At 41.8% G+C, this 15,995-nt stretch overlaps 13 protein-coding genes and 24 non-coding genes across 37 annotated transcripts, besides 2 other annotated features; 28 read left to right on the forward strand and 9 right to left on the reverse strand. All coding sequences in view use genetic code 2, as the record gives it.

Annotated features, from left to right (window-relative positions):
• trnF lies at window positions 1–69 on the forward strand. The gene has a single exon. It is a non-coding gene; the product is annotated as a tRNA-Phe (tRNA).
• MU594_mgr02 lies at window positions 70–1,033 on the forward strand. Its single transcript has one exon. It is a non-coding gene; the product is annotated as a 12S ribosomal RNA (ribosomal RNA).
• trnV lies at window positions 1,034–1,101 on the forward strand. Its single transcript has one exon. It is a non-coding gene; the product is annotated as a tRNA-Val (tRNA).
• Window positions 1,102–2,669, forward strand: MU594_mgr01. Its single transcript has one exon. It is a non-coding gene; the product is annotated as a 16S ribosomal RNA (ribosomal RNA).
• Window positions 2,670–2,744, forward strand: trnL(UUR). Its single transcript has one exon. It is a non-coding gene; the product is annotated as a tRNA-Leu (tRNA).
• A 2-nt stretch (window positions 2,745–2,746) lies between these two features.
• Window positions 2,747–3,702, forward strand: ND1 (NADH dehydrogenase subunit 1). Its single transcript has one exon. A coding segment is annotated over exon 1 (956 nt).
• trnI lies at window positions 3,703–3,771 on the forward strand. The gene has a single exon. It is a non-coding gene; the product is annotated as a tRNA-Ile (tRNA).
• Window positions 3,769–3,842, reverse strand: trnQ. The gene has a single exon. It is a non-coding gene; the product is annotated as a tRNA-Gln (tRNA).
• A 1-nt stretch (window position 3,843) lies between these two features.
• On the forward strand, window positions 3,844–3,912 carry trnM. Its single transcript has one exon. It is a non-coding gene; the product is annotated as a tRNA-Met (tRNA).
• Window positions 3,913–4,954, forward strand: ND2 (NADH dehydrogenase subunit 2). Its single transcript has one exon. A coding segment is annotated over exon 1 (1,042 nt).
• trnW lies at window positions 4,955–5,022 on the forward strand. Its single transcript has one exon. It is a non-coding gene; the product is annotated as a tRNA-Trp (tRNA).
• A 9-nt stretch (window positions 5,023–5,031) lies between these two features.
• On the reverse strand, window positions 5,032–5,100 carry trnA. The gene has a single exon. It is a non-coding gene; the product is annotated as a tRNA-Ala (tRNA).
• Window position 5,101: 1 nt separating this feature from the next.
• trnN lies at window positions 5,102–5,174 on the reverse strand. The gene has a single exon. It is a non-coding gene; the product is annotated as a tRNA-Asn (tRNA).
• Window positions 5,175–5,210: an origin of replication (origin of L strand replication).
• trnC lies at window positions 5,208–5,274 on the reverse strand. The gene has a single exon. It is a non-coding gene; the product is annotated as a tRNA-Cys (tRNA).
• Window positions 5,275–5,342, reverse strand: trnY. Its single transcript has one exon. It is a non-coding gene; the product is annotated as a tRNA-Tyr (tRNA).
• Window position 5,343: 1 nt separating this feature from the next.
• On the forward strand, window positions 5,344–6,888 carry COX1 (cytochrome c oxidase subunit I). Its single transcript has one exon. It carries the CDS (start codon window positions 5,344–5,346, stop codon window positions 6,886–6,888), a length of 1,545 nt encoding a protein of 514 aa, YP_010355147.1.
• trnS(UCN) lies at window positions 6,886–6,954 on the reverse strand. The gene has a single exon. It is a non-coding gene; the product is annotated as a tRNA-Ser (tRNA).
• Window positions 6,955–6,960: 6 nt separating this feature from the next.
• Window positions 6,961–7,027, forward strand: trnD. The gene has a single exon. It is a non-coding gene; the product is annotated as a tRNA-Asp (tRNA).
• On the forward strand, window positions 7,028–7,711 carry COX2 (cytochrome c oxidase subunit II). Its single transcript has one exon. It carries the CDS (start codon window positions 7,028–7,030, stop codon window positions 7,709–7,711), a length of 684 nt encoding a protein of 227 aa, YP_010355148.1.
• Window positions 7,712–7,714: 3 nt separating this feature from the next.
• On the forward strand, window positions 7,715–7,780 carry trnK. The gene has a single exon. It is a non-coding gene; the product is annotated as a tRNA-Lys (tRNA).
• Window position 7,781: 1 nt separating this feature from the next.
• ATP8 (ATP synthase F0 subunit 8) lies at window positions 7,782–7,982 on the forward strand. Its single transcript has one exon. It carries the CDS (start codon window positions 7,782–7,784, stop codon window positions 7,980–7,982), a length of 201 nt encoding a protein of 66 aa, YP_010355149.1.
• ATP6 (ATP synthase F0 subunit 6) lies at window positions 7,943–8,623 on the forward strand. The gene has a single exon. The coding sequence runs from the start codon at window positions 7,943–7,945 to the stop codon at window positions 8,621–8,623; it is 681 nt and encodes a 226-aa protein (YP_010355150.1).
• Window positions 8,623–9,406, forward strand: COX3 (cytochrome c oxidase subunit III). The gene has a single exon. A coding segment is annotated over exon 1 (784 nt).
• On the forward strand, window positions 9,407–9,476 carry trnG. Its single transcript has one exon. It is a non-coding gene; the product is annotated as a tRNA-Gly (tRNA).
• Window positions 9,477–9,824, forward strand: ND3 (NADH dehydrogenase subunit 3). The gene has a single exon. It carries the CDS (start codon window positions 9,477–9,479, stop codon window positions 9,822–9,824), a length of 348 nt encoding a protein of 115 aa, YP_010355152.1.
• Window positions 9,825–9,892, forward strand: trnR. Its single transcript has one exon. It is a non-coding gene; the product is annotated as a tRNA-Arg (tRNA).
• Window positions 9,893–10,189, forward strand: ND4L (NADH dehydrogenase subunit 4L). The gene has a single exon. The coding sequence runs from the start codon at window positions 9,893–9,895 to the stop codon at window positions 10,187–10,189; it is 297 nt and encodes a 98-aa protein (YP_010355153.1).
• Window positions 10,183–11,560, forward strand: ND4 (NADH dehydrogenase subunit 4). Its single transcript has one exon. A coding segment is annotated over exon 1 (1,378 nt).
• On the forward strand, window positions 11,561–11,629 carry trnH. Its single transcript has one exon. It is a non-coding gene; the product is annotated as a tRNA-His (tRNA).
• On the forward strand, window positions 11,630–11,691 carry trnS(AGY). Its single transcript has one exon. It is a non-coding gene; the product is annotated as a tRNA-Ser (tRNA).
• trnL(CUN) lies at window positions 11,692–11,761 on the forward strand. Its single transcript has one exon. It is a non-coding gene; the product is annotated as a tRNA-Leu (tRNA).
• Window positions 11,762–13,582, forward strand: ND5 (NADH dehydrogenase subunit 5). Its single transcript has one exon. It carries the CDS (start codon window positions 11,762–11,764, stop codon window positions 13,580–13,582), a length of 1,821 nt encoding a protein of 606 aa, YP_010355155.1.
• Window positions 13,566–14,099, reverse strand: ND6 (NADH dehydrogenase subunit 6). The gene has a single exon. The coding sequence runs from the start codon at window positions 14,097–14,099 to the stop codon at window positions 13,566–13,568; it is 534 nt and encodes a 177-aa protein (YP_010355156.1).
• trnE lies at window positions 14,100–14,168 on the reverse strand. The gene has a single exon. It is a non-coding gene; the product is annotated as a tRNA-Glu (tRNA).
• A 4-nt stretch (window positions 14,169–14,172) lies between these two features.
• CYTB (cytochrome b) lies at window positions 14,173–15,312 on the forward strand. Its single transcript has one exon. The coding sequence runs from the start codon at window positions 14,173–14,175 to the stop codon at window positions 15,310–15,312; it is 1,140 nt and encodes a 379-aa protein (YP_010355157.1).
• On the forward strand, window positions 15,313–15,380 carry trnT. Its single transcript has one exon. It is a non-coding gene; the product is annotated as a tRNA-Thr (tRNA).
• trnP lies at window positions 15,380–15,446 on the reverse strand. Its single transcript has one exon. It is a non-coding gene; the product is annotated as a tRNA-Pro (tRNA).
• Window positions 15,447–15,995: part of a D loop that runs on past the window's edge.

Below are 15,995 nucleotides of genomic sequence, written 5' to 3' on the forward strand. Positions count from 1 at the left end.
GTTAATGTAGCTTATTAAATAAAGCAAGGCACTGAAAATGCCTAGAAGAGTCACAAGACTCCATAAACACAAAGGTTTGGTCCCGGCCTTCCTATTAGTTATTAACAGGATTACACATGCAAGTCTCCACATCCCGGTGAAAATGCCCTCTAAATCATCATGTGATTAAAAGGAGCTGGTATCAAGCACACTTATAAGTGGCTCATAACGCCTTGCTCAACCACACCCCCACGGGATACAGCAGTGATAAAAATTAAGCTATGAACGAAAGTTCGACTAAGCCATGTTAGCACCAAGAGTTGGTAAATTTCGTGCCAGCCACCGCGGTCATACGATTAACCCAAATTAATAGGCCCACGGCGTAAAACGTGTTAAGAACTACAACAATACTAAAGTTAAAATTTAACAAGGCCGTAAAAAGCTACTGTTAATACAAAATATGCTACGAAAGTGACTTTACTATATCCGACAACACGATAGCTGAGGCCCAAACTGGGATTAGATACCCCACTATGCTCAGCCCTAAACATAGATAGCTTACATAACAAAACTATCTGCCAGAGAACTACTAGCAACAGCTTAAAACTCAAAGGACTTGGCGGTGCTTTACATCCCTCTAGAGGAGCCTGTTCTATAATCGATAAACCCCGATATACCTCACCACTTCTAGCTGAATCAGTCTATATACCGCCATCTTCAGCAAACCCTCAAAAAAGGAAGAAAAGTAAGCACAATAATAATACATAAAAAAGTTAGGTCAAGGTGTAACCCATGAAGTGGGAAGAAATGGGCTACATTTTCTAACCAAGAATATATTCACGAAAGTTTTTATGAAAACTAAAAACTAAAGGTGGATTTAGTAGTAAATTAAGAATAGAGAGCTTAATTGAATGGGGCCATGAAGCACGCACACACCGCCCGTCACCCTCCTCAAGCAATATACCTAAACACTACATAATTTATTAGACGAACTAAAGCAAGAGGAGATAAGTCGTAACAAGGTAAGCATACTGGAAAGTGTGCTTGGATAAATCAAAGTGTAGCTTAACCAAAGCACCTGGCTTACACCCAGGAGATTTCACACATTGATGACCACTTTGAACCAAACCTAGCCCAACCAATTACCAATTTAATTATCACGACAATACCAATCAAAACATTTAATCACACCATTACAGTATAGGAGATAGAAATCTTATTTGGAGCTATAGAGAAAGTACCGCAAGGGAACGATGAAAGAAATATTTAAAGTAATGAACAGCAAAGATTACCCCTTATACCTTTTGCATAATGAGCTAGCTAGAACAATTTAGCAAAGAGACCTTAAGCTAAATCCCCCGAAACCAGACGAGCTACTTATGAACAACCCACAGGGGTAAACTCATCTGTGTCGCAAAACAGTGAGAAGATTTATAAGTAGAGGTGAAAAGCCTAACGAGTCTGGTGATAGCTGGTTGCCCGGGACAGAATCTTAGTTCAACTTTAAATTTACCTAATAACCCTAAAATTGCAATGTAAATTTAAATTATAGTCTAAAAAGGTACAGCTTTTTAGAACAAGGGTACAACCTTACTTAGAGAGTAAAATTAAGCGAAAACCATAGTAGGCTTAAGAGCAGCCACCAATTAAGAAAGCGTTCAAGCTCAACAATACAAACCACTTAATCCCAAAAACCACAAACAACTCCTAATATACTACCGGGCTAATCTATTCAACAATAGAAGCAATAATGCTAGTATGAGTAACAAGAAATATTTCTCCTTGCACAAGCTTATAACAGTCAACGAATACTCACTGATAGTTAACAACATGATAAAAATAGACCACTAATAAAACGCATATCAAACCAATTGTTAACCCAACACAGGCGTGCAATAAGGAAAGATTAAAAGAAGTAAAAGGAACTCGGCAAACACAAACCCCGCCTGTTTACCAAAAACATCACCTCCAGCATATCTAGTATTGGAGGCACTGCCTGCCCAGTGACGCTAGTTCAACGGCCGCGGTATCCTGACCGTGCAAAGGTAGCATAATCATTTGTTCTCTAAATAGGGACTTGTATGAATGGCCACACGAGGGTTTAACTGTCTCTTACTTCCAATCAGTGAAATTGACCTTCCCGTGAAGAGGCGGGAATACACCAATAAGACGAGAAGACCCTATGGAGCTTTAATTAACTAACCCATAATAACTTACTAAACCACCGATCAGGCCTAACACAATCCTATTAATGGGTTAGCAATTTAGGTTGGGGCGACCTCGGAGAACAAAACAACCTCCGAGTGATTTAATCACAGACAAACCAGTCGAAGCATTCTATCATTCATTGATCCAATAACTTGATCAACGGAACAAGTTACCCTAGGGATAACAGCGCAATCCTATTTGAGAGTCCATATCAACAATAGGGTTTACGACCTCGATGTTGGATCAGGACATCCTAATGGTGCAGCAGCTATTAAGGGTTCGTTTGTTCAACGATTAAAGTCCTACGTGATCTGAGTTCAGACCGGAGTAATCCAGGTCGGTTTCTATCTATTAAAACAACCTCTCCCAGTACGAAAGGACAAGAGAAGTAAGGCCCATTCCACTGGAACGCCTTGGGATTAATAGATGATATAATCTTAATCTAGCCAATCCACTACTCAACTACCCTAGAAATAGGGTTTGTTAGGGTGGCAGAGCCCAGTAATTGCGTAAAACTTAAACTTTTATCCTCAGAGGTTCAAATCCTCTTCCTAACAGCATGTTCATAATCAACATCATTTCACTAATCGTACCAATCCTACTCGCCGTGGCTTTTCTGACATTAGTAGAACGAAAAATCCTAGGATACATGCAACTCCGCAAGGGCCCAAACATCGTAGGGCCCTACGGCCTCCTACAACCAATCGCAGACGCCGTAAAACTATTCACCAAAGAACCTCTACGACCCCTAACGTCATCCATCACTATATTCGTAATAGCCCCAGTTCTAGCCTTAACACTGGCTCTAACCATATGAATTCCATTACCCATGCCCTACCCCCTCATTAACATAAACCTTGGAATCCTATTCATGCTAGCAATATCAAGCTTGGCCGTCTACTCCATCTTATGGTCCGGATGAGCCTCAAACTCAAAATACGCCCTAATTGGGGCCCTACGAGCCGTAGCCCAAACAATCTCCTATGAAGTCACATTAGCTATCATCCTCCTCTCAGTACTACTAATAAACGGCTCATTCACCCTATCCACATTAATCACCACACAGGAGCACCTATGACTAATCCTACCCACATGACCCCTGGCTATAATATGATTTATTTCAACTCTGGCAGAAACTAATCGCGCACCATTTGATCTAACAGAAGGAGAATCAGAACTAGTCTCAGGATTCAACGTCGAATACGCAGCCGGACCGTTCGCCCTATTTTTCCTAGCCGAGTACGCCAACATTATTATAATAAACATCCTCACAACGATCCTATTTCTTGGCGCATTCCACATTCCATACCTACCAGAACTGTACACAGTCAACTTCACCATAAAAACACTTCTACTAACAGCCCTATTCCTATGAATCCGAGCATCATACCCACGATTCCGCTATGACCAACTTATGCACTTACTATGAAAAAACTTTCTTCCTCTAACACTAGCACTATGCATATGACACATAGCCTTGCCCATCATAACAGCAAGCATTCCCCCGCAAACATAAGAAATATGTCTGACAAAAGAGTTACTTTGATAGAGTAAATTATAGAGGTTTAAACCCTCTTATTTCTAGAATTATAGGAATCGAACCTAACCTTAAGAACTCAAAAATCTTCGTGCTACCAAACCTACACCAAATTCTACAGTAAGGTCAGCTAAATAAGCTATCGGGCCCATACCCCGAAAATGTTGGTTTATCCCCTTCCCGTACTAATCAAACCCCTCGTCCTCACCACCATTATAACCACCATTATCTCAGGAACTATCGTAGTACTAATAAGCTCCCACTGACTGATAGTCTGAATCGGATTTGAAATAAATATACTGGCCATCATCCCCATTTTAATAAAAAAATTTAACCCACGAGCCATGGAAGCATCAACAAAATACTTCCTTACCCAAGCCACCGCATCCATGCTCCTCATATTAGGAATCATCATTAACCTACTGCTAACAGGCCAATGAACAGTACTGAACACCCCCAACCCAATCACGTCGAACACAATAACAATGGCCCTAGCAATGAAACTGGGACTCTCACCTTTCCACTTCTGAGTACCCGAAGTGACCCAAGGAATCCCACTATCTTCAGGAATAATCTTACTTACCTGGCAAAAAATCGCCCCCCTCTCCATTCTATATCAAATCTCGCCCTCCATTAACCCAAACCTACTAATAATTATAGCGGCCATATCCGTCCTAGCCGGGGGCTGAGGAGGCCTCAACCAAACTCAACTACGAAAAATCTTAGCCTATTCATCAATTGCCCACATAGGATGAATAATCGCTGTAACAACATACAACCCCACTCTTATATTACTAAACCTTACAATTTATACTATAATAACACTAGGAGCATTCATATTATTCACCCTAAATTCATCCACAACTACACTATCATTATCCCACATATGAAATAAACTCCCATTAACAACCTCCTTAGTCCTAATAATTATACTCTCCCTGGGAGGCCTCCCTCCCCTCTCAGGATTTATCCCTAAATGAATAATCATCCACGAACTTACAAAAAACGATATAATCATCGCAGCAATATTCATAGTAATAACGGCCCTACTAAACCTATACTTCTACATACGACTAACATACGCAACAGCACTAACCATATTCCCCTCAACAAACACCATAAAAATAAAATGACAGTTCGAGAACACAAAAAATATCATCCTCCTATCCCCTCTAATTGTAACCTCAACCATACTACTCCCACTAACCCCAATAATAACAACACTATTCTAGAAGTTTAGGTTAAAATAGACCGAGGGCCTTCAAAGCCCTAAGTAAGTGCTACCCACTTAACTCCTGACCCTACTCTAAGGACTGCAAGAACATACCTCACATCTATTGAACGCAAATCAATCACTTTAATTAAGCTAAGCCCTTCCTAGATTGGTGGGCTATCATCCCACGAAATTTTAGTTAACAGCTAAATACCCTAGTCAACTGGCTTCAATCTACTTCTCCCGCCGCGAAGAAAAAAAAGGCGGGAGAAGCCCCGGCAGGGTTGAAGCTGCTTCTTTGAATTTGCAATTCAATGTGATATTTCACCACAGGGCTTGGCAAAAAGGGGGCTTAAACCCCTATTCTTAGATTTACAGTCTAATGCTCTTGTCAGCCATTTTACCCATGTTCATAGACCGATGATTATTCTCCACGAACCATAAAGATATTGGCACCCTTTACCTTCTATTCGGTGCATGAGCCGGAATGGTAGGCACCGCCCTCAGCCTACTAATCCGTGCAGAATTAGGCCAACCCGGCGCCCTGCTAGGAGATGACCAAATTTACAATGTTATTGTCACCGCCCATGCATTTGTAATAATTTTCTTTATGGTAATACCAATTATAATCGGAGGGTTTGGAAACTGACTGGTGCCCTTAATAATTGGCGCGCCTGATATAGCATTCCCACGAATAAATAATATGAGCTTTTGACTCCTGCCTCCATCCTTCCTTCTCCTTCTGACCTCATCTATGGTAGAAGCGGGTGCAGGGACAGGATGAACTGTGTATCCTCCTCTGGCAGGTAACCTAGCGCATGCAGGAGCATCAGTAGACCTGACAATCTTTTCCCTGCACTTAGCAGGTGTATCATCCATTCTGGGAGCCATTAACTTTATTACTACCATTATCAACATAAAACCCCCCGCAATATCACAATACCAGACCCCATTGTTCGTATGATCCGTCCTAATTACAGCCGTACTCCTGCTCCTATCTCTACCAGTCCTAGCAGCCGGTATTACCATGCTACTCACAGACCGAAACCTGAATACCACTTTCTTTGACCCGGCCGGAGGAGGAGACCCCGTCCTATACCAACATCTATTCTGGTTCTTCGGACATCCAGAGGTATATATCCTAATTTTACCTGGGTTCGGAATTATCTCACACGTCGTAACGTACTATTCAGGAAAAAAAGAACCATTTGGCTATATGGGAATAGTGTGGGCGATAATATCTATCGGTTTCCTAGGCTTTATTGTATGAGCCCACCATATATTTACTGTAGGCATGGATGTCGATACTCGGGCATATTTTACATCAGCCACTATAATCATTGCTATTCCCACGGGGGTTAAAGTGTTTAGTTGACTGGCTACTCTGCACGGAGGTAATATTAAATGATCGCCAGCTATGCTATGGGCCCTGGGGTTCATTTTTCTATTTACAGTCGGCGGTCTAACGGGCATCGTATTGTCAAATTCGTCACTAGACATTGTCCTTCACGACACGTACTACGTGGTAGCACATTTCCATTACGTTCTTTCAATAGGGGCAGTATTTGCAATTATAGGTGGATTTGTCCACTGATTTCCACTATTCACGGGTTATACACTAAATGATACCTGAGCAAAAATCCACTTTACAATTATATTCGTCGGAGTAAACATGACATTCTTCCCTCAACACTTCTTAGGCCTATCGGGTATGCCTCGACGCTATTCCGATTACCCAGATGCCTACACTACATGAAATACAGTATCCTCCATAGGTTCATTCATTTCACTAACAGCAGTAATACTGATAATCTTCATAATCTGAGAAGCCTTCGCATCCAAACGAGAAGTACTAACGGTAGAACACACCTCAACAAACATTGAGTGACTACATGGATGCCCTCCCCCATATCACACCTTCGAAGAACCAACCTATGTGCTATCAAAATAAGAAAGGAAGGAATCGAACCTCCTAAAATCGGTTTCAAGCCAATGCCATAACCACTATGTCTTTCTCGATAAAGAGGTATTAGTAAAAATTACATGACTTTGTCAAAGTCAAATTATAGGTGAAAATCCTTTATATCTCCATGGCGTACCCTCTCCAAATAGGCCTCCAAGACGCAACTTCCCCCATTATAGAAGAACTCCTACACTTCCATGATCACACACTGATGATTGTATTTTTAATTAGCTCTCTAGTCCTCTACATCATTTCACTAATACTAACCACTAAACTCACGCATACTAGCACCATAGACGCTCAGGCAGTCGAAACAATCTGAACCATCTTGCCCGCTATTATTTTGATCCTAATTGCCCTACCTTCACTACGAATCCTTTATATAATAGACGAAATCAACAACCCCTCCTTGACCGTAAAAACCATAGGGCATCAATGGTACTGAAGCTATGAGTACACGGACTACGAAGACCTGAGTTTCGACTCCTATATAATCCCAACCCAAGAATTAAAACCCGGAGAACTACGACTACTAGAAGTAGACAACCGAGTGGTGCTCCCAATAGAAATAACGATTCGCATGCTAATTTCATCTGAAGACGTGTTACATTCGTGAGCTGTACCATCCCTAGGATTAAAAACTGACGCCATCCCAGGACGCCTAAACCAAACTACTTTAATGGCTATGCGGCCGGGACTATATTACGGCCAATGCTCAGAAATCTGCGGCTCCAATCACAGCTTTATACCCATTGTTCTCGAACTAGTGCCCCTATCATACTTCGAAAAATGATCCGCCTCAATGCTATAAATTCATTGAGAAGCTAAGCAGCATTAACCTTTTAAGTTAAAGATTGAGAGCGTAACCTCTCCTCAATGACATGCCACAACTAGACACCTCAACTTGATCCATTACGATCCTATCAATAATTATTACCCTATTCCTTGTATTTCAACTAAAAGTATCAAAATATTACTTCCCAGAAGACCCCAAACCAACACTAGTAGCCACACCAAAACCCGTTACACCTTGAGAAAAAAAATGAACGAAAATCTATTTTCCTCTTTTATTACCCCTGTAATAATAGGACTTCCTATTGTTATCGTTATCGTGATATTTCCGAGTATCATGTTTCCCTCACCTAATCGACTAATCAACAACCGACTCATCTCTATTCAACAATGATTAGTACAACTGACATCAAAACAAATGCTAGCCATCCACAACCAAAAAGGACAAACCTGAGCATTAATGCTAATATCTCTTATTCTGTTCATTGGTTCTACCAACCTATTAGGCCTCCTACCCCACTCATTTACTCCCACTACTCAACTATCCCTAAATCTGGGGATGGCCATCCCCTTATGAGCAGGTACAGTGATCACTGGTTTCCGGTATAAAACAAAAGCCTCTCTAGCCCACTTCTTACCACAAGGGACACCCCTCCCCCTAATCCCCATACTTATTATCATCGAAACTATCAGCCTATTTATCCAACCCATAGCCCTAGCCGTACGACTAACAGCTAACATTACCGCAGGTCACCTATTAATTCACCTAATCGGAGGAGCTACCCTGGCTTTAATAAACATTAGTGCCGCCACGGCAATAGTAACTTTTATAATCCTTATCCTTCTAACCATCCTAGAATTTGCAGTAGCCCTTATCCAAGCCTATGTTTTCACCCTACTGGTAAGCCTATACCTACACGATAATACCTAATGACCCACCAGACCCACTCATACCATATAGTTAACCCGAGCCCTTGACCACTAACAGGGGCTCTCTCCGCCCTCCTCATAACATCAGGATTAGTAATATGATTCCACTTCAATTCAATGCTTCTTTTAACTCTAGGCATAGCAACCAATACGTTAACCATATATCAATGATGACGAGATATCGTCCGAGAAGGAACATTCCAAGGCCACCACACTCCTACCGTTCAAAAAGGCCTACGATACGGGATAATCCTTTTCATCACATCAGAAGTCTTCTTCTTCGCAGGCTTCTTCTGAGCCTTCTACCATTCAAGTCTAGCACCAACCCCCGAATTAGGAGGGTGCTGACCACCCACAGGTATTTCACCACTAAATCCCCTAGAAGTACCACTACTTAACACCTCAGTCCTTCTAGCCTCCGGAGTTTCCATTACCTGAGCTCATCACAGCCTAATAGAAGGGGACCGCAAACACATACTTCAAGCCCTTTTCATTACCATCTCTCTAGGCCTATACTTCACTCTCCTACAAGCCTCAGAGTATTATGAAGCACCATTTACAATCTCCGACGGGATTTACGGCTCCACATTCTTCATAGCCACAGGATTCCACGGCCTCCATGTCATCATCGGATCCACCTTCCTTATTATCTGCTTCCTACGTCAACTAAACTACCATTTTACATCCAGTCACCATTTTGGGTTTGAAGCAGCTGCCTGATACTGACACTTTGTAGACGTCGTATGACTGTTCCTATACGTATCTATCTATTGATGAGGATCTTATTTCTCTAGTATTAACAAGTACAGTTGACTTCCAATCAACCAGTTCTGGTAGAAATCCAGAGAGAAATAATAAATATAATACTGACCCTGCTCACCAACGTATCACTAGCATCCCTACTCATTTTAATCGCATTCTGACTCCCCCAGTTAAACATCTACACAGAAAAAGCAGGTCCATATGAATGTGGCTTTGACCCCCTAGGATCAGCACGCCTCCCCTTCTCCATAAAATTTTTCCTAGTAGCCATCACATTTTTACTATTCGATCTAGAAATCGCATTACTTCTACCACTACCATGAGCTTCACAATCAATTAACTTAAAAACCACACTCACCACAGCACTAATACTAGTCTCCCTTCTAGCTGTAAGTCTAGCTTACGAATGAACCGAAGAGGGCTTAGAATGAAATGAATAATGATAATTAGTTTAACAAAAACAAATGATTTCGACTCATTAGATTGTAAGCCACATTACAATTATCAAATGTCCATGGTATACATTAACATCTTCCTGGCCTTTACTTTATCTTTCATAGGACTATTAATCTACCGATCCCACCTAATATCCTCCCTACTATGCCTAGAAGGCATAATACTATCCCTTTTTATCATAATAACAGTTACCATCCTAGTAAACCACTTCACATTAGCCAGTATAGCCCCCATTGTCCTACTCGTATTTGCGGCCTGCGAGGCGGCCCTAGGACTATCCTTATTAGTTATGGTTTCTAATACATATGGAACAGACTACGTACAAAACTTGAACCTACTGCAATGCTAAAAATCATTATACCAACAATAATATTAATTCCCCTGACATGATTATCAAAACACAATATAATCTGAATTAATACAACAGCCTACAGCATACTAATCAGCCTAATCAGCCTAATATACCTCAACCAACTCCCGGACAACAACCTGAATCTCTCACCACTATTTTTTGTAGATTCCCTATCAACTCCCCTATTAATACTCACAACATGACTTCTCCCTCTAATACTCATAGCAAGCCAACATCACCTATCGAAAGAAACCCTCACCCGAAAAAAACTGTATATTACAATACTAGTGACACTACAGCTACTCCTAATCATAACATTTACCGCTACAGAACTAATCATATTTTATATTCTATTTGAAGCCACACTCATGCCAACACTAATTATCATTACCCGATGGGGTAACCAAACGGAACGCCTAAATGCTGGCCTATACTTCCTATTTTACACTCTAGTGGGCTCCCTACCTCTTCTGATTGCCCTACTGTGACTCCAAAACAACCTAGGCACCCTAAACCTGTTAGTAATCCAATACTGAGCACAACCCCTGCCAAACTCCTGATCTAACACGCTACTATGGCTAGCATGTATAATGGCATTCATAGTAAAAATGCCACTATACGGTCTTCACCTATGACTCCCAAAAGCTCATGTAGAAGCCCCCATTGCTGGATCCATGGTACTTGCTGCTGTACTCCTTAAACTAGGCGGATACGGAATAATGCGAATCACCGTACTACTAAACCCACTAACAAATCACATGGCCTACCCATTTATAATACTGTCCCTATGAGGAATAATCATGACAAGCTCCATCTGCCTACGCCAAACGGACCTAAAATCCCTGATTGCCTACTCTTCCGTCAGCCACATGGCCTTAGTAATCATAGCAGTGCTCATCCAATCACCATGAAGTTATGCTGGAGCAACAGCCCTAATAGTCGCCCACGGCCTAACATCATCCCTATTATTCTGCTTAGCTAACTCCAACTACGAACGCATTCACAGTCGCACCATAATCCTCGCACGAGGCCTACAAATACTCCTACCGCTAATAGCCACATGATGATTACTCGCCAGCCTAACTAACCTAGCCCTACCCCCTACAATCAACTTAGTAGGGGAACTATTCGTAGTAATATCCTCATTTTCATGATCCAATATCACCATTATCTTAATAGGAGTCAACATCACTATCACAGCCCTATACTCCCTATACATACTAATTACCACACAACGTGGAAAACTTACACATCACATCAAAAATATTAAACCATCGTTCACGCGAGAAAACTCCCTAATAGTTCTCCACTTGCTACCCCTCCTACTCCTCTCACTTAACCCCAAAATCATCCTAGGCCCTATCTACTGTAAATATAGTTTAACAAAAACATTAGATTGTGAATCTAACAATAAAAGCTCAAACCTTTTTATTTACCGAAAAAGCATTATGCAAGAACTGCTAACTCGTGCTCCCATGTATAAAAACATGGCTTTTTCAACTTTTAAAGGATAGTAGTTATCCATTGGTCTTAGGAACCAAAAAATTGGTGCAACTCCAAATAAAAGTAATCAACCTGTTCACTTCATCAATCCTTGTGACATTACTCATATTAACCATCCCCATCATGATGACCAGCACCACCTTATACACCAATAAACTCTACCCCCAATACGTAAAAACTACTACCTCATACGCCTTTATAATTAGCCTAATCCCCATAATAATGTTTCTCTATTCAGGCCAAGATACGATAATCTCAAATTGACACTGGATTACAATTCAAACGATAAAACTCTCACTCAGCTTTAAACTCGACTACTTTTCAATGATTTTCGTACCAGTAGCGCTATTCGTTACATGGTCCATTATAGAATTCTCAATGTGATATATACACTCAGACCCCTACATTAACCGATTCTTCAAGTACCTACTCCTTTTCCTCATCACTATAATAATCCTGGTCACCGCCAACAACATATTTCAACTATTTATCGGGTGAGAAGGAGTAGGCATTATATCATTCCTACTCATCGGCTGATGGTACGGACGGACAGATGCCAACACAGCTGCACTACAAGCCATCCTCTACAACCGTATTGGAGACGTAGGGTTCATCCTAGCCATAGCCTGATTCCTAGCCAACCTAAACACCTGAGACCTCCAACAAATCTTCATGACCAACCACAAAAACCTAAGCATCCCCCTTACGGGCCTATTACTAGCAGCCACCGGAAAGTCCGCACAATTCGGCCTCCACCCATGACTACCCTCAGCCATAGAAGGTCCAACCCCTGTATCGGCCCTACTGCACTCAAGCACTATGGTTGTCGCAGGAGTATTCCTCCTAATCCGATTCCACCCCCTAATAGAACATAACAAGACCATACAAACCATCACACTGTGCTTGGGGGCAATTACAACTTTATTCACAGCAATCTGCGCCTTAACACAAAACGACATCAAAAAAATTATTGCTTTCTCTACTTCAAGCCAACTCGGACTAATAATTGTAACCATCGGCATTAACCAGCCCTACCTGGCATTCCTTCACATCTGCACGCATGCATTCTTCAAAGCCATGTTATTCATGTGCTCCGGATCAATTATCCACAGCCTAAATGACGAACAGGATGTTCGAAAGATAGGAGGACTATTTAAAGCGCTACCATTTACCACCACTTCCCTAATTGTTGGAAGCCTAGCACTCACGGGAATACCCTTCCTAACGGGATTCTACTCCAAAGACCTAATCATCGAGACCGCCAACACGTCGTATACCAACGCCTGAGCCCTTCTAATAACTCTCGTCGCCACCTCCATGACAGCTGCCTACAGCACCCGAATCTTATTCTTCGCACTCTTAGGACAACCCCGCTTCAACCCTATCATCACAATCAACGAGAGTAATCCACTCCTAATCAATTCCATTAAACGTCTCCTGTTCGGGAGTATTTTCGCAGGATTCCTAATCTCCTACAACATTACACCCACCACCACCCCACAGGTAACTATGCCTCATTACCTTAAAACTATAGCCCTAACCGTAACTGTCTTAGGTTTCATCCTGGCACTAGAACTTAACCTCACAACGCAGAACCTAAAATTTAAATACCCCTCGAACCTATTTAAATTCTCAAACATACTAGGCTATTTTCCCACCACCATTCACCGCCTAATACCTAAAGCAAACCTACTCATAAGCCAAAAATCAGCATCAACACTACTAGATATAATTTGACTAGAAAAAATCCTACCAAAATCCGTCTCCCATTTCCAAGTAAAATCCTCGATCATCATTACTAGCCAAAAAGGCCTAATCAAACTATACTTCTTATCATTTATACTAACCCTAGCCCTCAGTTTACTTATACTTAATTTCCACGAGTAACCTCCATAATTACTAGCACCCCAATAAGAAGCGACCAGCCAGTAACAATAACTAACCAAGTCCCATAACTATATAAGGCCGCAATTCCCATAGCCTCCTCACTAAAAAACCCTGAATCACCTGTATCATAAATGACCCAATCACCCGCCCCATTAAACTTCAGCACAACCTCAACCTCAATATCATCACCCTTCAAAATGTAGCAAGCAGTCAATAACTCAGATAACAAACCAACAATAAAAGCACCTAAAACAGCCTTATTAGAAACCCAAACTTCAGGGTACTGCTCAGTAGCCATAGCTGTAGTATACCCAAAAACAACCAACATGCCTCCCAAGTAAATCAAAAACACCATTAAACCTAAAAACGACCCCCCGAAACTCAGCACAATACCACAACCAACAGCCCCACTAACAATTAGAACCAACCCGCCGTAGATAGGAGAAGGTTTTGAAGAAAACCCTACAAAACTAACTACAAAAATAACACTTAGAATGAATACAATGTATGTCATCATTATTCCTACATGGAATCTAACCATGACTAGTGACATGAAAAATCACCGTTGTATTTCAACTACAAGAACATTAATGACCAACATTCGCAAAACTCACCCATTAGCCAAAATCATCAACAACTCGCTCATCGATCTGCCCGCGCCATCGAATATTTCAGCATGATGAAATTTTGGATCCCTGCTAGGAACCTGCTTAATCCTTCAGATTCTTACAGGTTTATTTTTAGCCATACACTACACATCAGACACAACCACAGCCTTCTCATCAGTCGCACACATTTGCCGAGACGTCAACTACGGCTGGATTATCCGATACATACACGCAAACGGAGCCTCCATATTCTTCATCTGCCTGTTCCTACATGTAGGACGCGGCCTATACTACGGATCTTATATATTCCCTGAAACATGAAACACTGGTATTATTCTACTATTCGCAACCATAGCAACAGCATTCATAGGTTACGTATTACCATGAGGACAAATATCCTTTTGAGGCGCAACCGTAATCACCAACTTACTATCAGCCATCCCATACATCGGAACTAGTCTTGTAGAATGAATCTGAGGAGGATTCTCAGTAGACAAAGCCACCCTGACACGATTCTTCGCTTTCCACTTTATCCTGCCATTCATCATCTTAGCACTAGCAACAATCCACCTGCTGTTTCTCCACGAAACAGGATCCAACAACCCCTCCGGAATTCCATCCAACTCTGACAAAATCCCATTTCACCCCTACTACACCATCAAAGACATCCTAGGAGCCCTACTCCTAGCCCTAATACTTATAATACTAGTACTATTCTCCCCAGACCTGTTAGGAGACCCAGACAACTACACTCCTGCCAACCCGCTCAATACACCACCCCATATCAAACCTGAATGATACTTTCTATTCGCGTACGCAATCCTACGATCCATCCCTAACAAACTTGGAGGAGTATTGGCCCTAGTCCTATCCCTCCTAATCCTAGCTATCGTCCCACTATTACACACCTCAAAACAACGGAGCATAATATTCCGACCACTAAGCCAATGCCTATTCTGACTATTAGTAGCTGACCTTCTTACCCTAACCTGAATCGGCGGTCAACCAGTAGAACATCCATTCATCACCATTGGCCAACTAGCCTCAATCCTTTACTTCACACTCCTCTTAATTCTCATACCAATCGCGAGCATTATCGAGAACAACCTATTAAAATGAAGAGTCTTTGTAGTATATTAATTACCTTGGTCTTGTAAACCAAAAATGGAGAATCCCATCTCCCCAAGACTCAAGGAAGAGGCAAAAAGCCCCACCATCAGCACCCAAAGCTGACATTCTAACTAAACTATTCCCTGATTCTCTCACCCCACATTTCAATTCATATATTCAACAACATTTACTGTGCCTGCCCAGTATGTATTCCGCGCACCGCCCCCTATGTATATCGTGCATTAATGGTTTGCCCCATGCATATAAGCATGTACATACTATGGTTGATTTTACATGTATCCACCTCACCTAGATCACGAGCTTGATCACCATGCCTCGAGAAACCATCAATCCTTGCGCGACGTGTACCTCTTCTCGCTCCGGGCCCATCACATGTGGGGGTTTCTACCGTGAAACTATACCTGGCATCTGGTTCTTACCTCAGGGCCATAACAATCCTCAATCCAATCCTACTAACCTCTCAAATGGGACATCTCGATGGACTAGTGACTAATCAGCCCATGATCACACATAACTGTGGTGTCATGCATTTGGTATCTTTAATTTTTGGGGGGGGAGAAATTGGTATCACTCAACTATGGCCAGGTGTGGCCTCGTAGCAGTCAAATAACTTGTAGCTGGCTTATCCTTCATCATTTATCCCCGCCGCGTAGACTCTAAGGTGCTATTCAGTC

The sequence above is a fragment of the mitochondrial genome of Lutra lutra, assembly GCF_902655055.1.
Source record: "Lutra lutra mitochondrion, complete genome".
Lineage (NCBI taxonomy): Eukaryota > Metazoa > Chordata > Mammalia > Carnivora > Mustelidae > Lutra > Lutra lutra.